This window comes from Durio zibethinus, chromosome 12 (assembly GCF_047325235.1).
Source record: "Durio zibethinus cultivar Kanyao isolate XHJ-2024 chromosome 12, ASM4732523v1, whole genome shotgun sequence".
Taxonomy (NCBI): Eukaryota; Viridiplantae; Streptophyta; class Magnoliopsida; order Malvales; family Malvaceae; genus Durio; species Durio zibethinus.
The window spans coordinates 23,891,493-23,916,715 of record NC_143173.1 but is presented as its reverse complement, the minus strand read 5'-3'; the positions used below and the strand labels follow the sequence as shown (position 1 = coordinate 23,916,715).

Here is a 25,223-nt window from a genome sequence, read left to right as displayed (position 1 = left end):
TCCAGAACCAAGCCATGAATAAAAAGTCTAAATGGATTCCTACTTTCCTACTTTCCCTTGGGTCTTCTTTTTCTTGGGTGGTGACTAATCTATCAGTACTCGCGATCTGGTGAGTACCTAGGGAACTTACAAGGCTTCTACATTGAGGGAAAACCTGCTCTACGTGAAAAAAAAAAAGGGAAGTTCACTTTTGCATAACCTTTTTTTTTCCTTGGGCATTGGAACAATCACAAGTGCAGGAAATAACTGGTTGATACAAAAAGATCTCTGGAGCAATGTTGACAAGGGACAGGTAAGTTGCGGCGGCTATGAGTGAAGCCCCGGTGAGGCAAAAACTGATTGTTACTACTAGTTGCTTTGCTTTTGGCGAGTATAAACGCAGCACCATTTTTGGTTTTTTGGTCTGGTTTATTTTTCTGTTCACTTTTTCACTTTCACTTGAGGGGCTTTGGTTTTGTTTTGCTCCGTCTTTTTGACTTTTTGGTTTTTACCGGGTCAAGTTAAGATGAGGTTTAACCGTGTAAAAATGTTAAATGGTAGGACTTTGCTTAAAATTTTGTATCTTAAACTGGGCCTAGCACTTTTCAAGCTCTCTCAAACGGCTGAAAAACTACCTGGTAAATGAACTTACTGATAAGTTCACTGGTATTGTGCTCTTCAAATCCCAGCTCTGAGTGCTGGTGATTTCTCCTCCTAATCCCTATCACCACTCAAAAAACTCAGGTTGTCTGGGAGTTTCAAATATCATCCACTCAAAAAATCTGTTTTGCTTGGGGTATCTACCTTGGATCAGACTTGTGCAAGAAGTAGGATACCTTTATCTTTGCATTAGCTTTCTGTTTTTAGTCCCCTCCCAAGTCCCAACTCAATTCCCATAAAAAAATTCACACATGGATAAGGTGCTTCAAACTAATATTCTTTAAAGAAACGAATGTTTCTTTATATCTGTTGGGTTCTCTCCAATATGAATGTTGCTTCACAAAACACAAGTTTGGGTTTGGGTTTGGGTTGCATGAGCTCAAATTGTTTTTTAAATGTAAGTTTATGATGTTTCGTGAGCAATTTTAATATGTCTACTTTTCTATGAATCTTCATTCCAAGAATAGAAAGTTACCGAGCTTTAAGTACAGCAGGATTCTCCAAATAAGATAGTGCTACCGCAGCATGGAAGGCAGCTCCCAGGGGGAGAACCTCCTCATCAATAATCAAGTAGGGTGAGTGCAATCGAAGGGTTTGTTTTTGTGTTTCGTTATTTGTCCCTATCATGAAGAAGGCAGCTGGCATCTTCTTTGAATAGAAGCTGAAATCCTCTGCTCCCATAGTCATTGGAATAAGGAGTATATTAGATTTCCCAAGCACAGATTCTCCAACCTTTTTCGCATGTTCATACATTGATTCATCATTGACAGTTGCAGGGTAAGGTTTCAGTTTTTCCTCCAAAAAATCTATGGTAGCAGTACATTGATGTACTATTGCTTGAGTCTCAATTACCTGTAAATAAAACATGTTAGTAAATAAGACATTTTTTCCCTTGATGCTGTGAAAAGATACCTGTTTGATCCTTTGCTGCAGATAAGACAAGCCTTCTGTGGTCATGCTTCGAAAAGTGCCTCCAAAGCTTACCGTCTCTGGGATAACATTGGCTGCTTGACCAGCTTGAATGAATCCAACTGAGACAACCTGTGGTTTGGTGAAAATGGGCCACTTTCAGATATGGGTTTCATCCACTTCATTTTTATAAGTAAAGAGTTTCAGGAGAAGAACAACAGTACTAAAGTCTGAACTCATCCATGATGTTGAGCTTGTAATGGATTTGCTTATCCATAGCTAGAAATTTACCCTGGACTCAAGAGGATCTGTCTCTCGAGAAACGATCTGTTGGAGTGCAAGGATGGCCAAAGATGCTGCGAGTACTGGATCCCTAGTCAAATGAGGCGAAGCAGCATGCCCACCTTCCCCTTGAATTTTGACTAGAAACCTGGCTGAGCCAGCAAGCACAGGACCAGGTCTCGACCCAACAGTTCCGGTGGGCATTTCTGGTGAAACATGTAATCCAAACATGGCTTGGACATTATCAACAGAACCCTCTTTTATCATGTGATAAGCACCAGCATGACCCTCTTCTCCAGGTTGAAAAACAAGCTTAACAGTACCCTTCAATTCATCTCTCCTGCGCTGAAGTAATTTGGCTGCTCCAAGCAGCATTGTCACGTGAACATCGTGGCCACAAGCATGCATCTTCCCATTGTTCTTGCTCTTATGCTCCCACTCAACCAATTCCTTCATAACATTGACATAGAGGAAGATTATTATATAGTTTCAATGATGAAGCATGAAGATATTTTTGTTTTTTTTTGTTTTTACAAAAAATTAATAAAATATCTAGTAAACCTTTAATTTTTACTAACATATCAAAGAACTTTCATATCATTTTATTACTTAAAATTTTCAAAACTAACAATTCAGCATTTAATTTCTTCATGTTTAATTTGTTTAATTTATCAAAAAATCACTTTGACCTAATTTTTGTGTATTAATCAATTCTCCAAAAATAAATGAACGTTCATAATTATTATGAATAATAACTCAAATTTCATGATTTGCTTGAAATTGATTAAATATTACTTAATGATTAGAAGATTCATAGAAAAAGAATTTTAAAAAAAATAAATTTTTGATAGACAAATTTATATGATTATAAATATGATATCTCTAATGAATTAAATATGAAAAAAAAATTATAAAAAGGTTGTAAGATTTTATAGAATAAACACCTATAGAACTATAAGAAATTAACGTTTATGAGAATGTGTATTTAAGTGGATTAAAAAAAATGAGAAGGTCTACATAAATATGGTGTATATATATATTGAGTATATATTTATTTAGGTTGAGAATAGTTTATAGGACTAGAGGAAAATAAAAAAGTCTATAGTATTGATTGCGAGTGATTGATTGATTGAGATTGTATATTTGTAATTTTCTATAACTAGTGAATCTTTTCTCTCATTTATGGACATAAATTGGTTAGACCGAAATATGTTAAATTGTTGTCTTTTATTTGATCATTTAATTATGTTTTTGTTGACTTTGATGTTTAATTAGATTAGGGTTTTTTTGCTTAATAAGTGATATTAGAGTTAAATATTCTAAAAATGTGAATAAGCAAGATTAGAAAAGCTCTATTTAATAGAAGAGTTCAAGTTAAGATCAGTTTGCGTGAAGTTTAGAGACACATAAAAAAAGATTATTATAAGACTTTCATTGCAAGTAGAGTTAAGCAAAAATTGATGATTTGATAGAATTTGAATCAATATGAAAATTATTAAAAATAGTTATTAAAATTTTATAAGAAGTTTACTTGAGATTGACTAAAAATTACTTGATGAATAAGAAAAATTACAGAAGAAGAATTCTAAAAGAAAATAAATTCTTAATAAGTAAGTTTGTATGATTATAAAAAATTGTATCTTTATAGAATTAGATATAAAAAAATAATAAAAGAGTTACAGAATTTTATAAGATAAACACTCCATAATACTATAAAAGATTAACTTCTTTATAGGATTAATTTCTTTATAAAAGTGTATGTTTGAGTGTATTAAAGGAAATTAATAGAGTTTATATATATATATATAATACATAAGTATACATTTGTATATATTTATTTAGATTAATAATATTTAATAGGATTAGAGAAAAAATGAAAAAATGTATAGATATTAATTATGAGTGATTAATTGAGATTGTATATGTATACTTCTTTAAAATTAATAAATTTTTTTCATCTCTAAACATAAGTAAATTAGACCAAATTATATTAAATTATTATATTTTATATGATTATTCTATCGTTTGATTATATTTTCATTGGTTTCAATGTTTAATTGGAATAAAACTTTTTGCCTATCAATAATTAAGCGATTGTATTGATTAGCTTCATCTGACAACAGGGTACTTTTCAGAGTTTTGTTAGTTGCTAATCAAAAGATGAATAAAAAAAAGAGACAGACAAAACAAAACCTGGATAGGAAGGGCGTCCATGTCAGCTCTGAGGCCAAACGAGGGTTCCACCCCAGACCCGACAGAGGCTACAACCCCTGTCTTGGCTACAGGGAACTTGTAGTCGATCCCAAGCGAGTCCAACTCTGATCTGATGAGCTGACTTGTCTCATGTTCTTCGAAAGCCAACTCTGGGTACTGGTGGAGCCTCCTCCGAACCCTCTTTAACCAATCAAAAAACTCAGGTTCCTTGGCAGAGTCCAACAGGTCACGTGTCAGCGAATCCAGATCCAATCTTGAATGATACTCAGTATCCCCTTTCGAAGAATATGCAAGCGTTGAAATTGAAATGATGGTGAACAAACAAATCCATGCCATTGATAGAGGGAGAAAATTGAGAGAAAAGCAGAAGATGTTGGTCTCGATGTTGTTATTTTTTTTATTTTAAGTTTTAATAGCAGAAGCATTTCATTTATAATTTTATTTATTATAATTATAAAGCACCTCGAATTTTTGCAATAATTATTTATTTATCAAATTCCTTAAAAAGGTTACACGAAATTGATACCTTAATTGACCGGCCAGCCAAACAAAACAAAGCAAAACGTCGCTTTTGATATTTTATTCAAAGCGACTTTCTTACATTAGATCCAAAGATCATATAGGGAAATGCTCGAATGAAATGCAAAATCATTAATCATGACACGAGTTACCCATTATTTGTTTTTTGATGTCAAAGTCATGGTTCCTATTCCTTAAATACGGTTTTTTTTTTTTTTTGGTTTGGCTATCCATGGTGAATGAGGGATGCCCAACCAGGCCAAGAGCAAGTAGCATGCTGGAGTCAAGGTTCACCACAGTTAACGTGTTCAAGGAACATTCAGTCTTAGTTAAAGGAATTTTTGGAAGATTCTAAATCTTTTTTAAAATGAATTTTCGAAAAATTATATAATTTTTTAAAAATTCATTTTTGAAAAGTTATAAAACTTCAAAATTTTATGAGAAGGATAATTAAATAATTTTATTTATAAAAAAGTCAGAAAAAACATATTAACTCTAATAGAAAGGATTAAGATTTGCCCACACCATGTTTTCTATATAATTTACTGAGTAAGGTTATAAACCTTCATAATGGTAGGATTGACTATGCTGAAGCCTCCATCCACAACAAGGTTGAGCCCACTCACATAGCTTGATTCATCGCTAGCCAAATACAAAGCTGCATGTGCCACACCCTCTTTGAGAATTTCCCCTTTGAGATTGCCCATTGCTGCCAGTGTTAATTCCATGTTCGTCACCTCAGCTTCATTTGCTACAATCAATGGAGCCGCAACCCCAGAAGGTGATATACAATTTACTCTTATACCATATTGGCCCAGCTCGGCTGCCAAGTTCTTGGTCAGACCCATCACTCCATATTTAGACACTGCATAGCCATGACCCGATAGCAGCCCTGCAATTGCTGTACAAGCACTAGCAGTAAAAAGTATACAGCCTTTACCCTGAGGCATCATCACCCTGGCAGCATGTTTGGCTCCTAGGAGACCACCAACCAGGTTTACCCCAATAGCTTGTTCTATCTGTCTTTGTGGTATCCAAAATGCTGGTTAAGGTGCGGTCCATATTAACGCCTGCATTGTTATACATTATATCAAGTTTTCCATGTCTGGTGATTGTGGTGTCGGTGAGGTTGCGGATATCATCTTCATTTGTGACATCACAATGAATGTAGCTAGCACTTCCCCCGAGCTTATTGGCTAGGGCTTCTCCTTTGTTGTCTTGGATATGGGCAATGACGACCTTGGCACCATTCTCATGGAAAAGGCTTGCTGTGCTTGCTCCAATGCCGCTTGCAACTCTGGTTGTAATCGCCACTTTTCCTGCTAACCTGAATTTGAATGCCATTGCCAAAGAATTGAAAAATAAAGCAAAGAATGATGCAGCAATAAGTTCAAGAGAAAATGAAATTAAAGAAGTAAGAGCCCTGTTGAATGCAAATTATAATCCCTCAATTTTACATGTATATATTCCCTTAATTTAAACCAAAATTTCCCACTCTCTGAAACCATTTGCTATAAGAATCAATTAGCTTAGGAGCAATTTGCTAAGTACTGTAATTATAACTAGCGGTAGCATTTTATTACCTTTCAAGGGGTGATATCAAACAAGAAACATTTTCCTTAAAGAAATTTGAAATCAAGCAGAAAAGAAGTCAGAAAAATCAGAGGAAATTGGTTTCTGGCTTGGGATTTTCCTTACTATTGATTGATCACTGTAATAAATTTGTGGGAAGAAAGGATTATATTAAATGGTTAAAGCAACAGAGAAATGCTATGACTACTTCCATGGTAAACTAGACATCCTTTTACAATACTTCCGTATGCAAAAAATTAAACAGAAACAGAAAGCAGGCTTTTCAATTAAGCAGCCATAGATACCTAATTGCAACATAAATTTACAGAACAATACAACAAATTAAGCTAAAATGAAACCAAAAGAAAAAGGTCGAGCATATTGGAAAAACTGTTGGCTAATTCCTAGCCAGTTGGCACAATGGAAACCAATATGACATTGCTCTTTAAACGCCTACTATGTATCTAACCAAACCTTTGTGGCCGGCACTCAATGGTTTATCTTAACTTTGAAAATTTTTATAGATGCTTTGCATTTTTTGGACTGTAAATTCTCGTTTAGCTGCTAAACATATCATTAAGGTTTTTTTTCAGTCAAATAAGTAGATTTAGATGATTACTTTGTTATCAATTTTTATATTAATGAACCTCTTGGTTTTCCACTTGTCAGTTAATAAACACAATTACCAGTTATCTTGTAAATAGATGGTACATATGTTTTTCCCCTTTCCTTCATTTAATCTACTCAACAATATAAGTGATCTCTTTTTTTTTTTTTTCTTGCATTGCAATGCTTGTTTTTCAAGTACGTGAGATTTTTCAATTTAGAAGGGAAGAGAAAGAAAGTTGAAGCTTGGCTGTTTGGGTATTTTCTTCAGTGGTGTGCAAGCAATTATATAGATAATAATCGTTAAACAAATAATGTCCTTAATTTTTATGAAGATGAAAATAAAAAATCATTCTTTAATCGAATATGAAATTTAATTCAATTAATTCATATAATAACATATAATAAATTTAAAATTTTAATTTTAATACTTGTAATCTCGACCCTTCTCCTATTCTCACACTCTTCTCCTATTCCCATGCTGTGGTATTAGATATTAAAAAAATGGTGCAATTAGAAATCATGCCATGTTAATTTAAAAGTTTAAAATAGCTATAGCAAGATTAACAGATTTAATCGTCAAGATTTCAGAAATAATATGTGATAGTCTTGAAAATAATGCAAGGCTAGAAATATTGTCATGTTAATTTTGATCCTTGTGACATATCCCAAGACTAGAAATAGTCCTGAAAATATCTTTTGGTTTGATCCTCAAGCATTGAAATGGTTTTGAATTTGTGGTTGGAAACTATTATGACGACCTACACCAACCAAATGATTTTTCATTTCCATCATGAGCTGTATGAGAAGATGACAAAGAAGTGAAAACACGAAAAAAACAGCAACAAAATATTGAGGAATTTTTCGGTGAGAGCTGTAGTCGATGAGTATTGATGCCATTGAGTCTTCGATTATAAATTGATAATGCGTCTTATATAAATTTTATATGAATATATATTTACTATTGAATCAAGTGTTTAGATCTAATTTTGTTCTAAAATATAATTTCGGCTAAGTTCAACATTTTCATTAAGACAAAAAGATTGAAATTAATTTATAGCTGACACAGGATGATCAGATCATGACTTGAATTTTCAACTAGATTATGAATTCATCAATAAATTCTTATCACTAGTTCGGGCAACCTGGGCCCCCGTGATGACAACATAATCTTGGTGTATTTTGCAACTAGCAGTACTCCTCAAAATATCTTAAGTTTGGATTGGGAATTCATGGTACTGAATTGAAATTGAAATGCACGTAGTTTAACTTGAGGACGAAATCATTCTGTTAATTTTGATCGTGAAAGCAATCAAAACAGGACAAATCCGTTGTTGAATTTTCGAACGTATGAACGCATTTCATAAATTTCACGCTACCTGGTAAGCTTAAAAACCAGACAACAATGAAGTGAAACACAAAAACAGACACAAATTTACATATTGGGAAGGGTTTCTTAACCGGGATCTATGATGAGCGCTGAGTCTTCGGTAGCTAAGAGGTAATTGTTTCGATTCCCTTTAATTTATTCAGTTTTCCTATGTCACTACACAGCATTGAAAGAACAAAAACTCTGTCAATCTGAAATTGAGTTAGCAAGAAATTTGTTTCTCATAAATATTTAGACTATACTCATGCCATGGACCGTTTGATTTTCTCAATTTTTTCTTATTCTCTTTCTGTTGCAGAGGTTCTTTCCCTATTTAGAATGCTGTATATCCCTTGCTACAGTGTTTTCAAAAACAAAAATCTTCATCCTCCATTAAAGAAAAAAGGCATGCATGCAATTTTTACAAATAAAAAAGGGAGGACTGGATCATTGAATTTTGTCTGTGTGCTTGATGCAGGCTAGAAGGTAAGGTAGCACTGATAACAGGTGGTGCTAGTGGCATAGGAGAGAGCACAACCAGGGTGTTTGTTAAACATGGAGCCAAAGTTCTAATTGCTGATATCCAAGATGAATTAGGTCACTCCCTTTGCAAAGAGCTAGGGAGCTGGGAAACCATCAGCTATATCCACTGTGATGTAACACGTGAATCTGACGTACAAAATGCCGTGGACTTGGCAGTCTCCAAATATGGAAAGCTTGATATCATGTTCAATAACGCTGGCATTTTAGGCGAGCCTGAACTGAGGGCCATAGCTTCAAATATCGAAGACTTTAAGAGGGTATATGATGTCAATGTATTTGGTGCATTCTTGGGTGCCAAGCATGCTTCTAGAGTGATGATTCCAGCTAAGAAAGGGTGCATTCTCTTCACGGCCAGTATGCTTTCAATGATATGCACTGGTCTCCCTCATGCATATACCACATCAAAGCATGCTGTGGTAGGTTTGACTAAAAGCTTGGCAGTGGAGTTAGGTGAATATGGGATTAGAGTTAATTGCATTTCTCCTTATGCAATTGTTACCCCATTGTTCCAAGGTGCATCAGGGATTTTGGATATGCAAAATGGAGAGGAGAAAATATCTGCGGCAGCAGTATTGAAAGGGGCCATATTGGAAACGAATGATGTTGCACACGCCGCGCTGTTTCTAGCAAGTGATGAAGCCAAGTATCTGAATGGTGTCAACTTACCGGTTGATGGAGGTTATAGTCTTTACAAACCAACATGGAAAACGGGACTCAAAGACTATACTCCTGAATAATCATATACTCCATTCTACCCTCTTGCTTTAATAAGTTTAGGATTTTTATATATGGTCAACTTGATGAATATTTGGTTATGATGTGATTTTTAGGCTTTTTTCCCTTAACTTTAAATGTAAGTAAAGGTTTTAGCTTTTCATGCTGCTACAACCAAAAGCTATGTTTCCTGAATTAATACTAGAAACAAAAGTGCTAAAGTGGTTTAAAATGCTGTGTCCTTCCAAACCATATTCAACTCCTTCAATCACCATAGACTCTGGATGTATACTATGAAAACACCAAGCCGGATAACCCTTGCTTTAGCCTCTAGATTATGGTTGCATATTCCCAGTAACAGTAAATCACTTTGAATTAATCTGCTTGAAATTACTCCTTTTATGATTTCAACCAATCACCTTTTAATTCCAAAGTTTAACATAACTCAAAAATGAATTTAACTGTCTCTTTATTTGAACAGAGCAAGATATCATCTCAAAATTGCCTTAAATGAATGAACCTTTTGAACTTGATAGAAACTTAAATTTATAGGAACTAAAATAAGCAAGTTCTTTTCTTGGTTGCAATAAAAGCAAGTTTGAGAGAAGGGTTTTCCAACTTATATCCGTTGGCTCATTAATCTACTGACTCTGTATATTTGGGTGACATTGTTTCATTGCAACTAAAAGAGAGATTTACAAACACAGGGTGACATAATATTTTTAGCAGATTATGAATTTACTGTAGCATATATATGTTCTGATCAAGTATATTTTATAAATTTTTCACATGTTTCATGTTTGATCAATCTTTGGCTGTACATAATCTTGACATGATTTGAAGATAGAATCAAAGGACAAAAAAGTTGCTGTTACTATTATTATGCAATTAGTCATTTACTACAGTGATTTATTGTTGCCTGCTATCAGCAAGCTATTCAAATTATGCACCACCATTGACTATTTTTCAAAGTATGATACGTTCATGAGCTATAAAGAACAGAGAAAAATGAAAGTAAAACTCACAAGTAAATATCGCAATCAAACACACACAGTGAATAAACTATATATTGCATTGTGGAGGTTTTCTTTTTTTTTTTTGAATGAGCACTGAGTCTTCAGCATCCAAGAAGTAATTCTATGATTCCCAAACTCATATTTACTTACTGCTTTGCCTTTTTTTGGATAAAATAAAAAATTATTATATATGAGTATCTTGCTGTAAATATTTTTAAACAACTGTGCATGCATATAATTTGTCTCTAGTATTCTTCAGTTTTCTTTACAATTTTATCTGATTTTCCCCCTCATTTTACGTGATTGCAAGAACAAGGGCCAGGTAGAGTGCGATCCAAGGAACTTCGTGCATTTATTTTTTGATATTTAAAGATAGTACAAAAAGGGGTAATTGGTGGTGATGGTGACATTCCTTGAAGGGAGGAGCATTCCTTATGTATAGGAAATTTCCTAGGCTGCTAATTAATTTCTCTGGTACAAGAACCCAGCCAGTCCAGCAAGGCTGTCACACATCCTTCAGGGGACCTCTCGGTGCCGTTTTATGACTAGACCTACGGGGCGGTGGGAGTCTCTCACACCAGTCATTGATGAGTTGCCTACAGTGTCTTATTTTGTGTGAAAGGTGAAAAAAATAAATAGAGCTACCCGGCTGAGCTTGAAACTCGATTCAGTTTGAAATGTTTTCATGCTTAATAGGTTAGGTGAAGGTCAAGCCTGGTTTTCATTTCTATTTGATAACAATTAAGTTGGTCAATTTTGTATTCAATGCTGCTCAACTACTTCGACTCCCAGATATTTGACGATGTCGGGCTCTATGTTTTTTCATTATCATATGATATACTTGAAATTACATTTTAGAATTTAAAATTCAATATTCAAAATCATCTCATATATTCCTTATCCTAATATTGGGTTTATGTAATTTCATTGCCACAAAAATTTAAGATATTTAAAGCAAACACAGAGTCATGAAATGGAGGGGGCTTTACTCCATCCCATGATCACCTAAGTTTTTACTCAAATTAATTTCTTTTTATTTGGAGAATTGGAAATTAATTTGAACCTAACTTTTTGAACAAACAAATAGATGATTTCATACTCAACTGTTTACATGGGCAAGTAAAGGAGAAAGAAGATAGCGAGAGAAAGTAGAAAAGGGGTAAAGTAGGGTGTTGCATGCCTGGCTAGTTGGACAGGTGATTGTTTATCTTAAAGTTGAATGTCGACATTGATGAAATGGCAGCCAGAGTGTTACTGGCGTAGCCATTAAGGTATAACAAGTACAAATCCTTTGAAGTGTTTGGTCAATCTTTTACCGCCCACGTGCTAATGATTCTTTACATATTGCGAGAGACAATACCTAAAAGTCATGAAATTTTCTTTTACATTCGAGACTTCAAATACTGAAATGGAGGAGTTCAATTTTTGGACGCAAGTTTAGTATATATCGATATAATTTCCATAATGAAGGCATTCGAAAGATGACGACGCCATTGTTGATTTTTCATAACATGGTTACACTCCATGGAGCTATAAAGACCAGAAAACAATGAAGTGAAACACACTGTCCAAGTATTGCAGATAGGGGCAGGGTGATATATTGGGCAAGAGTTGGTTTGTTGAGAACTACAATGAGTGCCGAGTCTTCAGTAACCATGATGTAAAGCCGACGGTTCCCAAATTCATATCAGTATAGAACATTGAAAGAAATGTTGTTTCTGTCAATCAGAAATTGACCTAGCAAGAAGTTTACAGTCTTATTGCTTTTTCTCTGATACAGGCTAGAAGGTAAGGTGGCACTGATAACTGGTGGTGCCAGTGGCCTAGGAGAGAGTACAGCCAGGCTGTTCGTCAAACATGGAGCCAAGGTTCTCATTGCTGATATTCAAGATGAGTTGGGCCACTACCTTAGCCAAGAGCTTGGAACAGAAACCATCAGCTATGTCCCCTGCGATGTAACATGCGAATTTGATGTCCAAAATGCTGTTGAATTGGCAGTTTCTAAGTATGGAAAGCTTGATATCATGTTGAACAATGCTGGCATTATTGGTGACAATGAAGAGTCACAGATACAGATACTGAAAACTTCAAGAAGGTATTTGACATCAATGTGTTTGGTGGATTCTTGGGTGCCAAGCATGCCGCCAGGGTCACGGTTCCAGCCAAGAAAGGGTGCATTCTCTTCACTTCAAGTCTTGCTTCAAAAATACGCTACGGCAACCCTCATGGATACAAGGCATCAAAGCATGCTGCGGTAGGGTTGACTAAGAGCTTAAGCATGGAATTAGGTAAGCATGAAATTAGAGTTAATTGCATTTCCCCTCATGCAATTGCCACCCCTTTGTTCCAAAAAACACTCGGGTTATTCGATAAGAAGGGACAGCATGTCATTTCTGTTTCAGCAGTATTAAAAGGGGCCATATTGGAAACCAGAGGATTTGGCAAACGAAGCCCTGTATTTGGCTAGCGATGAGGCCAAATACGTTAGCGGTGTCAACCTGGCAATTGATGGAGGGTGTAGCCTCAGCAATCAATCATGGAAGATGGGACTTTCAGTACTTTCTGAATAAACCTTCCTGTGTTAACAAGTCTACTTTACTCTTTAAATAATGTTTAGAAATAAGGAAAAATACACAAATCCAAAACTACATCATGTAAAAGATGGGATCTGTGTTTTTTTTGTCTTTCATTTTGAAAGTTCAAACAATTTTATTCCAAAACAGAGAAATACAAAATAAATATTATGACAATAAAAGGTGTTTTATCCATATCAAACCAAAATTTTCCTACCACCAAATCATTGATAATTGATAGGGGAACTTTCTCCCTTTTTTTATGAAAAGCATATGAACAAATGTATTGATCATTGCTCTGTAACTGGGCAGCAAGGGAAGGGAACAATGATATGAGATCCTCCAGTTCCTGTGGTGTAAAATCTATAAAACATATATATTTTAGTCAGTTCGATCATACCCACAGCATAAAAAGTAGTTTTTCAGAAAAGAAATTCAGAGGACAGATTGTTTAGGAAAACGAGGATTTGACAGACTGTTTAGCTAGCTCTTTCCCATTCTTCTTTTCTGCTCTGCTTTAAATACCACAAGTCGGGTTAAAAAATTATTCTAAATATTTCATAATTTGTTTTTCTACATATCATCAATTAAGATTTTAAATTACATAAATTAAAAATGATTTCATCAATGAAAGATATATTAAATATATATAATTACTTTAAAAAGTAGAATATATAATAGTTTCTTAATTTTTCTTAGAGTTTAAAAATTTAATCGAGAAGGTATAAAAAATGGGTTCTTAATTTTTTTAATATATCCTAAAAGTATGTGATAATCTGATAAAATTTGATATTTTTATTTTATTAATTTTTTATTTCCTTTTTTCAAAATATATCTAAAAAAATATGTGGTAATTGTTTAATTTAATTTCATTGATAAATTTTTTAAATTATACTAATATATAAGAATTTTTTTTATTTTATTTGATTAGATAAATTTCACTTTAGAAAATGTGATTTAACTAGTGAAAAATTTGAGTTTACATTACTATATTTAATTCTTAAAATGTGTAATTTATAATGAATTTCCACGATCCTCGGTATATATTTTTCAATGTTTTACAGCATATAATTAAACTTTTTTTTTCATTTGAGGATGGAAAAAATCCAATTTTTTTTTGAATAAAAATTATATATTAATCATTAAGGTATATATTTAGATACATGAATTAAAAATTTTGTATATTTTATAATAAATTAACTACTATAAAAAATCACATCAAAATAAAATCATGACAAAATTAAAAAAAAATTTAAAAAAAAATCCTTACGGTTTCAAATATATAAAAAAAAAAATTTAATTTAATTTAATAAATGAAAAAGGAAATACACCCCTATGATAAATTTTCAAACGAAGTGCCTTTCTCCGGTCTGGTCCATTTCGATCTGCGACTGTTCTTTCTTTTGTAAATTTCTTTCCGAAAATCGCAGGTAACAGGTTATTCATTTTCTCAAATACCCAGAAGAGAAAAAGGGAAATTCAAGAAAAAGTTAGGGTTAGATAAATGTAATGTCGAGACCTTGGCTACTGGTTTTTCTAGTATTTCTAGTAGTCTTCACTTCTCAGTTTGAATGGAAGCAGCAATTTGGTGAAGAAATTGAGCCAACTCCCACTGCTTCTCTTAAAGACCAATACGTTTCGAAACGCCAAGAATCTGTCAAAGAAAAGGTTTCGCCTTTCCCAATTTTTAAATTCAAGTTCGTCTTTTTCAATCCGAAAAATTTTGTTAATTCACAATGTTATTCAATTTTTCCCAATATTTATTGGCTTGCAAAGGGTATAATGATAAAAACTGAAGTGATTTTTGTTTTATTTTTTTTTTTGTTTCTAGTCTTCAATTCTATTAGTGGATTACTTACTCCTAAAAATCTTTAAAAAGGCTTAAAATGGGCTTCTTTGAATTGGTAATTCTAATAGTATTTGCCTTTTGTTTGTTAGAGTTCATTCTATGGTTGATTGCAACGCGATGATCTGGTTAGAATTATATAGGCATGAGACTCTGAGAATGTGAATACAATTTCTAGTTTAATTAGCATAATCAGGTATACCCAAAGGAAGGGTATGAAACAGTAAGCATTTCCATGAATGGCCAAATCTGTGGGTCATTTTGATGAAGATTTCGCTCCTTTAATTTGTCCTTTGAAGTTTGTTGCACTATTAACAAGCTAATCATTCTCTAGAGTGTTTTCTCATTTCCTATACTTCTACTCACCAAGGTTGTATTTCAATGTAGGTTAAAGAAGAAGGTTTCTTGGTTTATTCAGATGTCTATTCACTGAAGAATAACTTCTTAGAATATCCATGCTAATTGGAGTGATCAGGACTTATTATTAAATTTGCTTTGCAATGATCAAAACAAACAACATATATGCATTGCTAAATCTGGTTTTGACTTTGCACGTATTCACTAATCTTTAGCTTATCGAAATATTTCCTTCCTACCCTATATTTATCTTGTTAATTTATGCTATAATACAAGTGCTGTGAACTCTATTAGATAGCTTGTTCAAACTGTATTAAAAATGTTACCCAGCAGATAGACACAGTTGTTTGGAGAAGAAAAAGTTATGAAACATGATTATTGTTCTAGTAAAGGATTGTCCTTTGCTTAACCGTCAGTTATAAATGTGTTTGCTCATACAGGAGCCAATGTCTGGGTGGAAAGCAAAATCATTGGGCTAGTGACCGCTGGTTAAAATATGCATGGGTTGCCGCATTATACAAAAGTACTAGGGGATAGGACTGTATCTATACTAGCCGTCCGAAGAATTCAATATGGTGGGGTTGTAACTGGGTAAATCTCTTTTAGTATATGCTTGCTAGAGGATGAACCTAGTTTCTTATATCTACCTTTTCAGCCAAGGTCAATGAGTTTTGTGTGGACAAGAATCATGAATTGTTACATCCTACTTTTGGACATATATCTCTATTTTGGTCCAGAAGTTTTGTGTGACATGCTTATCTAGTGTCTTGATTTCAGTTCCACGATTGCAATTCCATAAGTGAAAACCTTAAGTAGCAAGATTTTGCTTTAGGTTTTGTCCCCTTCCACCTTCTAATTCTGTTAGTCACTTGAGAGAGAAGCAGCAAGTCAAATATTTAGTATTCCTAGTTGCAACGTTAGACATAATATCAAAATTGAAGTTAGGTAGGATTTATTTCTTCAATTAGTGATACGTTCGAATTACTATTTGTTTTGGCAGGTACATTTTTATATGATTGTCTTGTCGGAAATTTGTTGCCCAAACTCCCCATCTAATATGACTTTTACATTATTTTTTAAAAATTGTCTTAATTTTGATTTAAAAATACCTTGATATATTGTCTTATCATAGATTTGTTGCCCAAACTCCCCATCTAGTATGACTTTTGCATTATGTTTTAAAATTTGTCTTAATTTTCATTTAAAAATACCTTGATATACACCAGATGTTAATAGTTCCATATAGTTTGTACCAGTTAGGTACCTCAGTATGACCCATTCTTCTACTTCTTACTGATCCGGTTTGAATTTGTTCTTCCAGGCTGCATTCATTGTTTTTTTCTGGTGTAGTTGCTTGAAGTGAACTAAAATTTCCATGGTTTGTTGGGATGGCATACATCATCTTCATCTCCAACTATTAAGAGACTGATTAGATTTATTTTCTATTGCAGATCATACTTTCTCAAGAAAGGAATATTCAGAAACTGAATGAGCTAGTAAGGAGTCTACGTGAACAGTTGCTACAGTGTAAGGCTGAAAATGAGATTATCAATAGTTCTGCATTTGCTTTGACTGAACATTCAAGTGAGCTTGAGCAGCAACCAATGTTGGATGACTAGTATTGTTGGGTCATGTGCCTATAAAATCAATACTGTTTGGTATGTGCTGGTATATAAATCTTGATTTCTTTCTTTCCTCCTTTTTGTAGCTTGACAATGATCATTGTTTCAGTTGACCTGCAACACATGACATGAAACTCTGAATATCTCATCAATTTTTCATAGATGCTGTAAGTTAATGTGCTTTATAATCTTCTAGAATAAAGTTTCCTTCTCAAGGTGATTTTGTGGTTGAAATCATGGCACAACTGGTTAGTGGATAGTGTCCTGAATTGAGGTAGAAAGGGAAGTCTGTTTGATGGCAAATGGAAGAAATATGTGCAATAAATACTGCATGTAGTATGAAAATAGAGTAGAATTGCTGAGAAATATGAACATTAAATTACAGGAATATGATTTTATTCATAACTTAAATTATGCTGCTTAAACCGTAGGCAACTTTTATAAGGTCTCTCTATTTCCAATCTCTATAAATTATCTCCATCTCTTTTATACCCACCAAACTATACTGAGTTGGATTTCAAGATATTTATTTGTGTTGAGTTGAAACTTTCCTTGCTGGTAACTTCAATTGTTTTTTTTTTTTTTAAATTAAAATTTTATTAAAATTTAGTTGTCAAACCTATTTTATCTTTACCTGATATTCTCACTGTCTACCTCCTCTGTCTGAGGTGGGATTTTGGATTTCTTACTTTATCAATTACCATATTCACACTGGCCCTTAGAAATTATTTTTACCTATATCCTACAGATAATCAATAATAATTGCACACACCCTTGAGATGCTTCTACTTGATTGAATCTGCAGTTTTAGATTTTTTGCGCTCCAACTCCTGCCCACTTGCCCGTTGGATCAATGTGACTTTAGGTCATGAACACCTTTTTCTTGGGCTTGTGCCTTTAATTTTTTATTGAGTTTGTCCTATCAAAAGTAATGGTTGGAAAGAAATAGATTGTAAGGTGGTTGATCATTTTTGTGGTCATTAGACTTTGTGATTGTGAGTGACTCAATTATTAGCAGCTCAATATCATATGTCAACTATTGGTGGTCATTCAAAGTCATCTGTTGAATAGGACCGAAGTGTTCAAGATTCCTATTCATTTTAATGCTTGAGAATAGATAAATGATTTCAGGTATAATATGTGCTAATTTTAAGAATTTCACTCAATTTATTCCATTTTCATGGTGACCAAAATTCTTCCCATATCTACAAGTTTTGCTCTTCAACTTTCAGTGAACAATATATGCAGCAGCATTTAGTTACTATGTTTGTTAATCTTTCTACCATTCCTGGAGAACCTATGGTCTGGTGCTACTTCACCTTCTATCCCTTCTCCTAGAAGAGTTTATATAAATAGTAAATCATCATATGACTCATATCAATTGATGGGGGACCCTAGTCTTTCTCCATTCTCTCTCTCTCTCTCTCTGTCTCATGCCAACCATTTGGTTAACTGCATTTTATTAATGATATCTGTTCATCTGCTTTAGATTGGGTGAATTTAATGTGATAACTTTTATCCAAGCAGCTGTACAATGAAAGGATCCCCATCTTCTCACAAGTTGGTACTAGGAAAGTCTGTTATTGGGCATTTAAACGTTTTTGTGGTCAAATTAAATTATGGTTACAGATTGCCTCCCAAACTTTTTCCTTGTGTTAGAACAGCTCGGCAATTGGATTATATAACCAGGTCTCTGACTTAACAATCTAGTCCCTGCATTTAAAAGTCATTTTGCTCCCTTTTCAGCCAAGGTCCCAACTCCCAAGTTCCATGACTAGTTTATTCTTCATATCCTGAAATGCTAAAGCCAGAGTTAATTTAAAATTTCAGCATCTATATAAATATGTACTTGTGCAATTTCGAGCCCATCCCTGCAACTAACCTTTCTGGATTGTACGGTGAAGTAGATTCCTCTTTTTTCCCTATTCTTCCCTCTTATCTATAAATTAATGATACTATGGTGCAGTCATTCATGATCACTTGTTCACTTTCTTTAGTTGAAGTTCGATTGAGCATATGTTAAGGAATTGGCTGAACTAGGGCCGATTCATGGATCAATTACAACCTGAATTGCTTGATCAGCTGCTCTTTTCTTACTTTCTTTTTGTGCATTGTAGTAACTGTCATTCAACGTTTGTCACTGCCACTTGAGCAAATTTCGTTTTCTAATCCAGGATGGAGAATGGTTGATCTGGTGAAGAGAAGATTCAAGCACTAGAATTTGTTCCGGATGGTGGTAATTCTGTAATTACTTGTCGATTACGATTCCGAAAAGGGGTAGGATTTTCTTAATGTCTTGTGTACATCAGCCATAACCTCACACCCATCTCATGAACCTCTCAATAGATTTACTCATATGCAATTATATCATTAGTTGGCAGACTCTTGATGAAAACAGGACATGTGCTAATGTGCATTTTCAAACCCTAGTAGCCCCCATCAAAATCAAATATCATCCTTAAGAAAGTTGCCGCCCTTTGTTTCCAAAATTTTCTCTTGCACACAATATGTTTGGTAGGAAGGAAAATGAAAGGGAAAAAAGTGAGGAAAAAAAAGAGGGGAAATAAAATTTTTTTTTCACTGAAGGATGAAAAATAAAAGGAAAGAAAGAGATTAAAGGTGCAAATTCACTTATATTTTTTTCTCATATTTTTCTCCTATCAAATGAAGAAAATAAAATAATTTTTCCTCACACGCTCCTTTTCTTCCTCTTTCTTTCATGCCAAACATGGTATTGTCGATTCTAAAAGAATTAATTTTTGCCTAATTCATTTCAAAGCATTAGCTCACTCTTGTATCTCACCCTCTCTCTAGCTCCATTCAATCTTTATCTATTTGTCGATCTACGCATAAGCATCAACCCCAAGAAGAAAATTTCAAAGAAGATTCATTGCTTAGGCCTATCCAATTTGCACACTTGCCGATTTGATCTGAAAACCTTAAATAAACTGGTACCCTAGTTATATTTTTCATTTATATAGTTACTTATTTTTATAAGACGTATAGAGTATGCAATTGAAGGCTGGACCACTGCTGTCTTAAATTGCTGTTACCAGTGATGAAGTTTCATACTAGCACATGCATTTGCTGGAAGCCCGTAATGCATGGTTTATAGACCGTGGACTAAAAACCTTCAAATCATAGTCTTCCTCTTATGGGTGTGGAATAAAATTGAAAAGATTAAAAATTAATTTAAAATTGTAATGTTCAATTTAGTTTGGATTATTTTGCTTTTTTTTTTTTAATTTAAATTTAGATATTAAATGTATATATTAGATTCAGATTTATGATCAAAAGATAAAAAATCAAAATAAATAAATAAATTGAATTAAATTATATATTTTTATTAGTTTTTTTATATATTTTAAATTTTTATAAAATTAAAATTATTTTGTATCTAAATTTATTTAAATATATTAAAAATTACACTAAAATAATATTTAAAAACAAAAAAAATAAATTAAAAATCGATGAACTAAATTTAGAAAATTTAATTTAGATTGAATTGTATAAAAATTGATTCGAATTTATATCAAATTTTAAAATTTTAAAATTTTATATATTGTTTAAAAAAATTAAATTAAATTTGATTTGATTCAAACCGTTATCACTTTTATAATTCCTTTGGAATAATTTACCGAAACATGAGTATTTGATGCTTTTGAACTTTTTGAAATGAGATTAAAACTAAAATTAAAGCATATATATATATATATATGATGTTCATTAAAAGAGTTTTAAAAGCAGCATTGAAGGATGATCTATTGATCTCATAAAAATATGCAACTCATCAGTTTTTCATAGATTGGGGGTGGGGAGGAGGATTTAATATATTTTTAAAAAATTCTTTTATCTTCAATTAAAAAGTTAATCATTCTTGCAAAATCTTTTCCTCAATTACCTATCAAATAGAGACAAGAACAATTAACTTCTTTCAAGTTTTTAATTACTCTACTTTCATATGTATATCAAGATATAGAATTATAAAAAAAAAAAAGAAAATTAAAAAGACATGGAATGGAGCCAAATGGCAGTTCTTTTGAAAAAAAAAAGAAGGAAACAAACAATAACTAGGTTATATGATGACCATATCTAACTGTATGGTCTCTTCCCAAGATAAAAGCCCAAACTCTTACAGAATGTTGTAAATTCATCAACAGCCTCTGCTGAAAGAGGTGAAGAGACTTCAATATGGTTAGTCGTACATTAATAACATCACACCTATTATTTTTATTTTCTGCTGCAGAAAATATATACTGCTGCTGGTTTGGTCAGTTATCTTTTAAGGATACATTTGAATTTTAAAGAAAATTATATATTAATTTGCATTTTTTTTATTTTTTTTTATATTTATTCCTCTTTATAATCACATTCGTTTTTGTTTAATGTTTGTTGAGGGGGGAACAATCCTACATTTAATAATCAAATACTGAATTATAACTTTACAAGAAAATATAAATCTTCGTCTCGAGACATTTTTTTTTTTAAAGTCAAGCTTCCAAGCTTCTTGGAGCAGATAATATATATCTTGTAACGGGTGCAGCCCAACAATCTTTACATTGTTATTTCCGACCTACCAAAAAAATAAGAATTTAAACATTGACAATTATATAAGAGAGGGGGAAAGGGTTATAAATCCAAGTATTAAGGGAATTCATTCTGTTTTTGGTACAAGGAATTGATTCATCTTTGGCCTCATGCAACTGTGAATTTAAACTTTGAGTTGCAAATATTGAAAGTTACATTTATTCCTAGTGACCCATTAATTTCAAACAACGATTAATTTAGAGAAATAAAGGAGAGTTGGTGGCCTTACTAGAAAGTAAGGAGAAACCCCATTTGTTGCACAGCTCTAACTAAACCTCTCTCTCTCTTTTTTTTTTTTTTTTGGGTATATTTTAAAGTACCTATTCGATCTTAAAGCCAACTAGACAGCTTGGCAGGGATGCCTTGGCACCGAAATAACAAATATGGTGGCTGCTCTTTTTCACCGCCTGCAGCACCACACCATTGCGGCGGGTGCATTTGCACTCTCATTTCGGCCCTGAAATTTTATTGCTTCATGATTGGAGTCTAGATAAAAATCACAGCAATTTGTCACATGTGTTAAAAACAAAAAAAAAAAGAGAAAAAATTACATTTATATTTGATGCAATGTCACTTTATAATACCATCTTATTAATGAGTTAATTTTTTAAAATATTAATTTTTATATATTTTATTTTAACGATTGATTTTTATCCATTAATTAGGTGGCATCATTTAATTTAGTGACATTTATAGAGTTTATCACTGACAGTATATTAAATATAAACTCATATTACATTTATATTTGATGTACTGTCAGTGTATAAATTTTATACATTATCAATAAATTAGATAATACCATCTTATTAATGAAGTAATTAAATTATATAATACCAATTTATTAACGAGTTATTAATTTTTGTATATTTATTTTAAAGATTAATATTTGTTCCTTAATTAAGTGGTATTATTTAATTTAGTGATAATGTATTGAGTTTATATATTAATATATTAAATATAAACTCATATTATAAATTCAATTCCATTTTTATTAATTTCTTTGTTGTTTAACTCGTTTGAGAAATTATATTGGTTTGATCAACAATTCATTTAATTTGTTGTAAGTAATTTTAAATTTAAAATTCAATATGATGGCTTTTGTTGATGTTAATCTCGAATGCATCATATTTTCATGGTATAATTTTATTTTAATTTTAAGGATTGAACAATTTATTTATTTTAAATATATACATAAAAAATTATTCTGAAAAATTATGCTTATTTACATAAATATTCATTGCATTTTGGATTATACAATAATTCTTACATCCTGTAAATCTACTCTTCTGATGATTAAACTTGAAATCTCTTAAATAAAGTAGCAAATTCTAAGCTTGAGATGTCCCTTTGAAACAAATTACTCTTTTTTTTTTTTTTTTTCAAAACCCAAACAAGATAAAGTTATATATAGATGTAAAAGTCCCTCTTCCTCCATGTTATGTTTTGAAAATAAATTATACACATTGAATTTGGAGTTTCATTTTTGAAAAAAATTTATAGTTTGACAAAGAAAATCTTTTAATAGGGGAATAATAATGAGTTGACAAATTTATTGTTAAATAATTCTATTAAACTGTTAGCTGGTTAAATTTATAGTTTCAACGTGATACTTTTAAATACATTAATGCTGAGTATAAATTTTTTCCTAAAATTAATGTTTTATGATTATGCATCATTAATGTAAGAAAACCTTATCCAAAGTTTCTTTTTGTTTTATGGTATTGGGATAACACCTCCTCTTGTTGTATGTTGGATATTATTTAGATGTTATAATTTAAAATACAATACGATGATAATTTATAAAAATAACGTGATTTAAAATTTTAATAAATGTTATATATTAATTTGATAAAAATAAAAATATATGTTTATTTGAATTAATAGATCTAATGTTATTTGCCCCACTAAGATAAAAAAAAATTTATAAATTTTAATAAATATTATATATTAATTTGATAAAAATAAAAATATATGTTTATTTGAATTAACAAATCTAATGTTATTTGCCCACTAAGATAAAAAAATTTATAAGACATGATATAATTTATGTCAAATTATACAAATGGTCATTGTACTGATACAAATTTTGAATTTTAACCCTCTACATAATTCATAAAAATTTTGTCTTTATATAAGTTGAATTTGATAATATTAATCTAATTACTAATGAAGCAAATTATTTTTCATTAATTTTACTGATGTAATGTTAACTTTGTTGATGCGATATTGATTTACTAACGTGAATTTTAATATTTATTTACTTTTTACACTAAATATAGTTGAATTTCAATATTATAAAAAAAGGTTTAAAGGTATATTAAGATCAAAATGTCTAACAAAATGACATTACTCTTTAGAAAAAAATTACCATTATGGAGAGATGGTTAGCTAACTTGCTATTTTTACCATTGAATTAATCTCAAAATTAATTTCTTTTGTTTTTTTTTTTTTAAGTTATGATTGGAGTTTGAATTTGAAACATTCAATCATGCAGTCGATTACAGTAACACTGAACGAAAATTTGAAATTGTAGAATAACCCAAAATTGCAATGGTATAAATTAAAGGGTGATTTAAAGACATACTTATCCAAAGGTGGCTTAATATAAAATGGAATAATGAAGAAGTTCCATTGGCATTTTTGCCCTTCAGTGGCTCCAACATAAATGCCCTTTGTTGATACCCTATTATTTAAATAAACGAAATCAACATACTGTTTATTGTATTAACCAAGTGGACATTTTTTCACTAATTCAAAATTTCCATATTTATGATAAGGGATTGCTTGGTTAATAGTAAGGATGGCAACGAATTGAGTTGGGATGAATTTTCGCTCATCTTGAATCTAGCTTGACTTTATACTTAAAATATCTGAACCTGATATTATATAAATCATATTTGATCTAATCTGACTTAAAATTAATAAGATATTATTTTTTAAGTATAAAATATTTTTTAATGTAAATATAAAATTAAATAAATATAAATATTAAATTAAATACTAAAAAAATAATTTTTATATACCGGGTCAGATCGAAGTAAGTTTGCTTAAAATCTGATTATAATTTTTTTTTACTGTTTTCTAATCTAACCCTAAATCTGATTTTTGTAAAAAATAAATCAATCATATAAAATAAGATCATGTCAAAACTCGTTGGGAACGGGTTAAACTGATATTCCTAATTAGTAGAAGCAATGGCTTATCCCTTTTACAAGACAAAAACCTTTATTCCTATTTATGGAAGCAAAGAAAATTAAGCAACCAATCTTTCTTTACAAATGTCAAATGTGGGTTTTTCAACTTCAAATCCCTTTTTGACATTTTCATATTTGAAACATGTATGTTTGTATCAGTAAAAAACTTGAAAACTTGACCACAATTCTTTTGCTTATATGGTAATTTGGGACCATTAATGATGAACAACTCAATCACTCCATTATCACCAACAAAATCTTATATATAATGATACCCTTATTATTTTCTTTATTTTTTCCCCCCTAAAGTCCTTCCAAAATCCATTTTTTGCTTTGCTAGAAGGTTTTTTGCTTTGAAACCAAACATTTGATTAATACATATATATATATATATATATATATACATAGAGAGAGAGAGAGAGAGCACTTTCTTTAGCACTTGCATTTCCCATTTTCGTGTTTCCTCTAAATAAAAAATCTCAAATTCAATTCTTTTTTTCAGATTTGATAAAAGATGGTTGAATTAAGACTTCATTTAGATAATGATGAAAAGAGATTTAAGAATTCAATCCCAAAATGATGTAATAATGTGATGAGATTTTATTTTCAACGATCATCAAGATAAAGTATAAGATGAAGCATTAGTAATTTTACATTTTAA

At 31.7% G+C, this 25,223-nt stretch overlaps 3 protein-coding genes and 2 pseudogenes across 9 annotated transcripts; 3 read left to right on the top strand and 2 right to left on the bottom strand.

Moving 5' to 3' along the window:
* Window positions 1–987: 987 nt before the first annotated feature.
* On the bottom strand, window positions 988–4,840 carry LOC111296550 (IAA-amino acid hydrolase ILR1-like 3). The gene is made up of 4 exons (XM_022890919.2): window positions 4,024–4,840; window positions 1,840–2,280; window positions 1,552–1,680; window positions 988–1,491 (listed from the first exon to the last, which is right to left on the bottom strand). The coding sequence occupies exons 1-4, from the start codon at window positions 4,378–4,380 to the stop codon at window positions 1,111–1,113; spliced, it is 1,308 nt and encodes a 435-aa protein (XP_022746654.2). The 5' UTR covers window positions 4,381–4,840; the 3' UTR covers window positions 988–1,110.
* A 247-nt stretch (window positions 4,841–5,087) lies between these two features.
* On the bottom strand, window positions 5,088–6,082 carry LOC111297798 ((21S)-21-acetoxyl-apo-melianone synthase SDR pseudogene; annotated as a pseudogene).
* Window positions 6,083–8,084: 2,002 nt separating this feature from the next.
* On the top strand, window positions 8,085–9,599 carry LOC111296553 (short chain aldehyde dehydrogenase 1-like). The gene is made up of 2 exons (XM_022890920.2): window positions 8,085–8,242; window positions 8,589–9,599. Exons 1-2 carry the CDS (start codon window positions 8,211–8,213, stop codon window positions 9,388–9,390), a joined length of 834 nt encoding a protein of 277 aa, XP_022746655.1. The 5' UTR covers window positions 8,085–8,210; the 3' UTR covers window positions 9,391–9,599.
* Window positions 9,600–11,765: 2,166 nt separating this feature from the next.
* On the top strand, window positions 11,766–13,367 carry LOC111297796 (short chain aldehyde dehydrogenase 1-like; annotated as a pseudogene). Its single transcript, XR_016326151.1, has 2 exons — window positions 11,766–12,043; window positions 12,164–13,367. The product of XR_016326151.1 is annotated as a short chain aldehyde dehydrogenase 1-like (transcript).
* Window positions 13,368–14,267: 900 nt separating this feature from the next.
* On the top strand, window positions 14,268–19,176 carry LOC111297895 (uncharacterized). Of its 6 annotated transcripts, none has more exons than XR_002691113.2 (4): window positions 14,268–14,624; window positions 16,611–16,817; window positions 16,891–16,948; window positions 18,956–19,176. XR_002691113.2 is itself a non-coding variant. In XM_022892484.2 (3 exons), the coding sequence occupies exons 1-2, from the start codon at window positions 14,466–14,468 to the stop codon at window positions 16,776–16,778; spliced, it is 327 nt and encodes a 108-aa protein (XP_022748219.1). In that variant the 5' UTR covers window positions 14,269–14,465; the 3' UTR covers window positions 16,779–16,817; window positions 18,899–19,176. The 6 variants fall into 6 exon arrangements, 4 of the variants coding, with proteins under 4 accessions (XP_022748219.1, XP_022748220.1, XP_022748216.1 ...); XR_002691112.2 differs by having other exon boundaries at window positions 18,899–19,176; XM_022892484.2 differs by lacking the exon at window positions 16,891–16,948 and having other exon boundaries at window positions 14,269–14,624; window positions 18,899–19,176.
* Window positions 19,177–25,223: the final 6,047 nt, after the last annotated feature.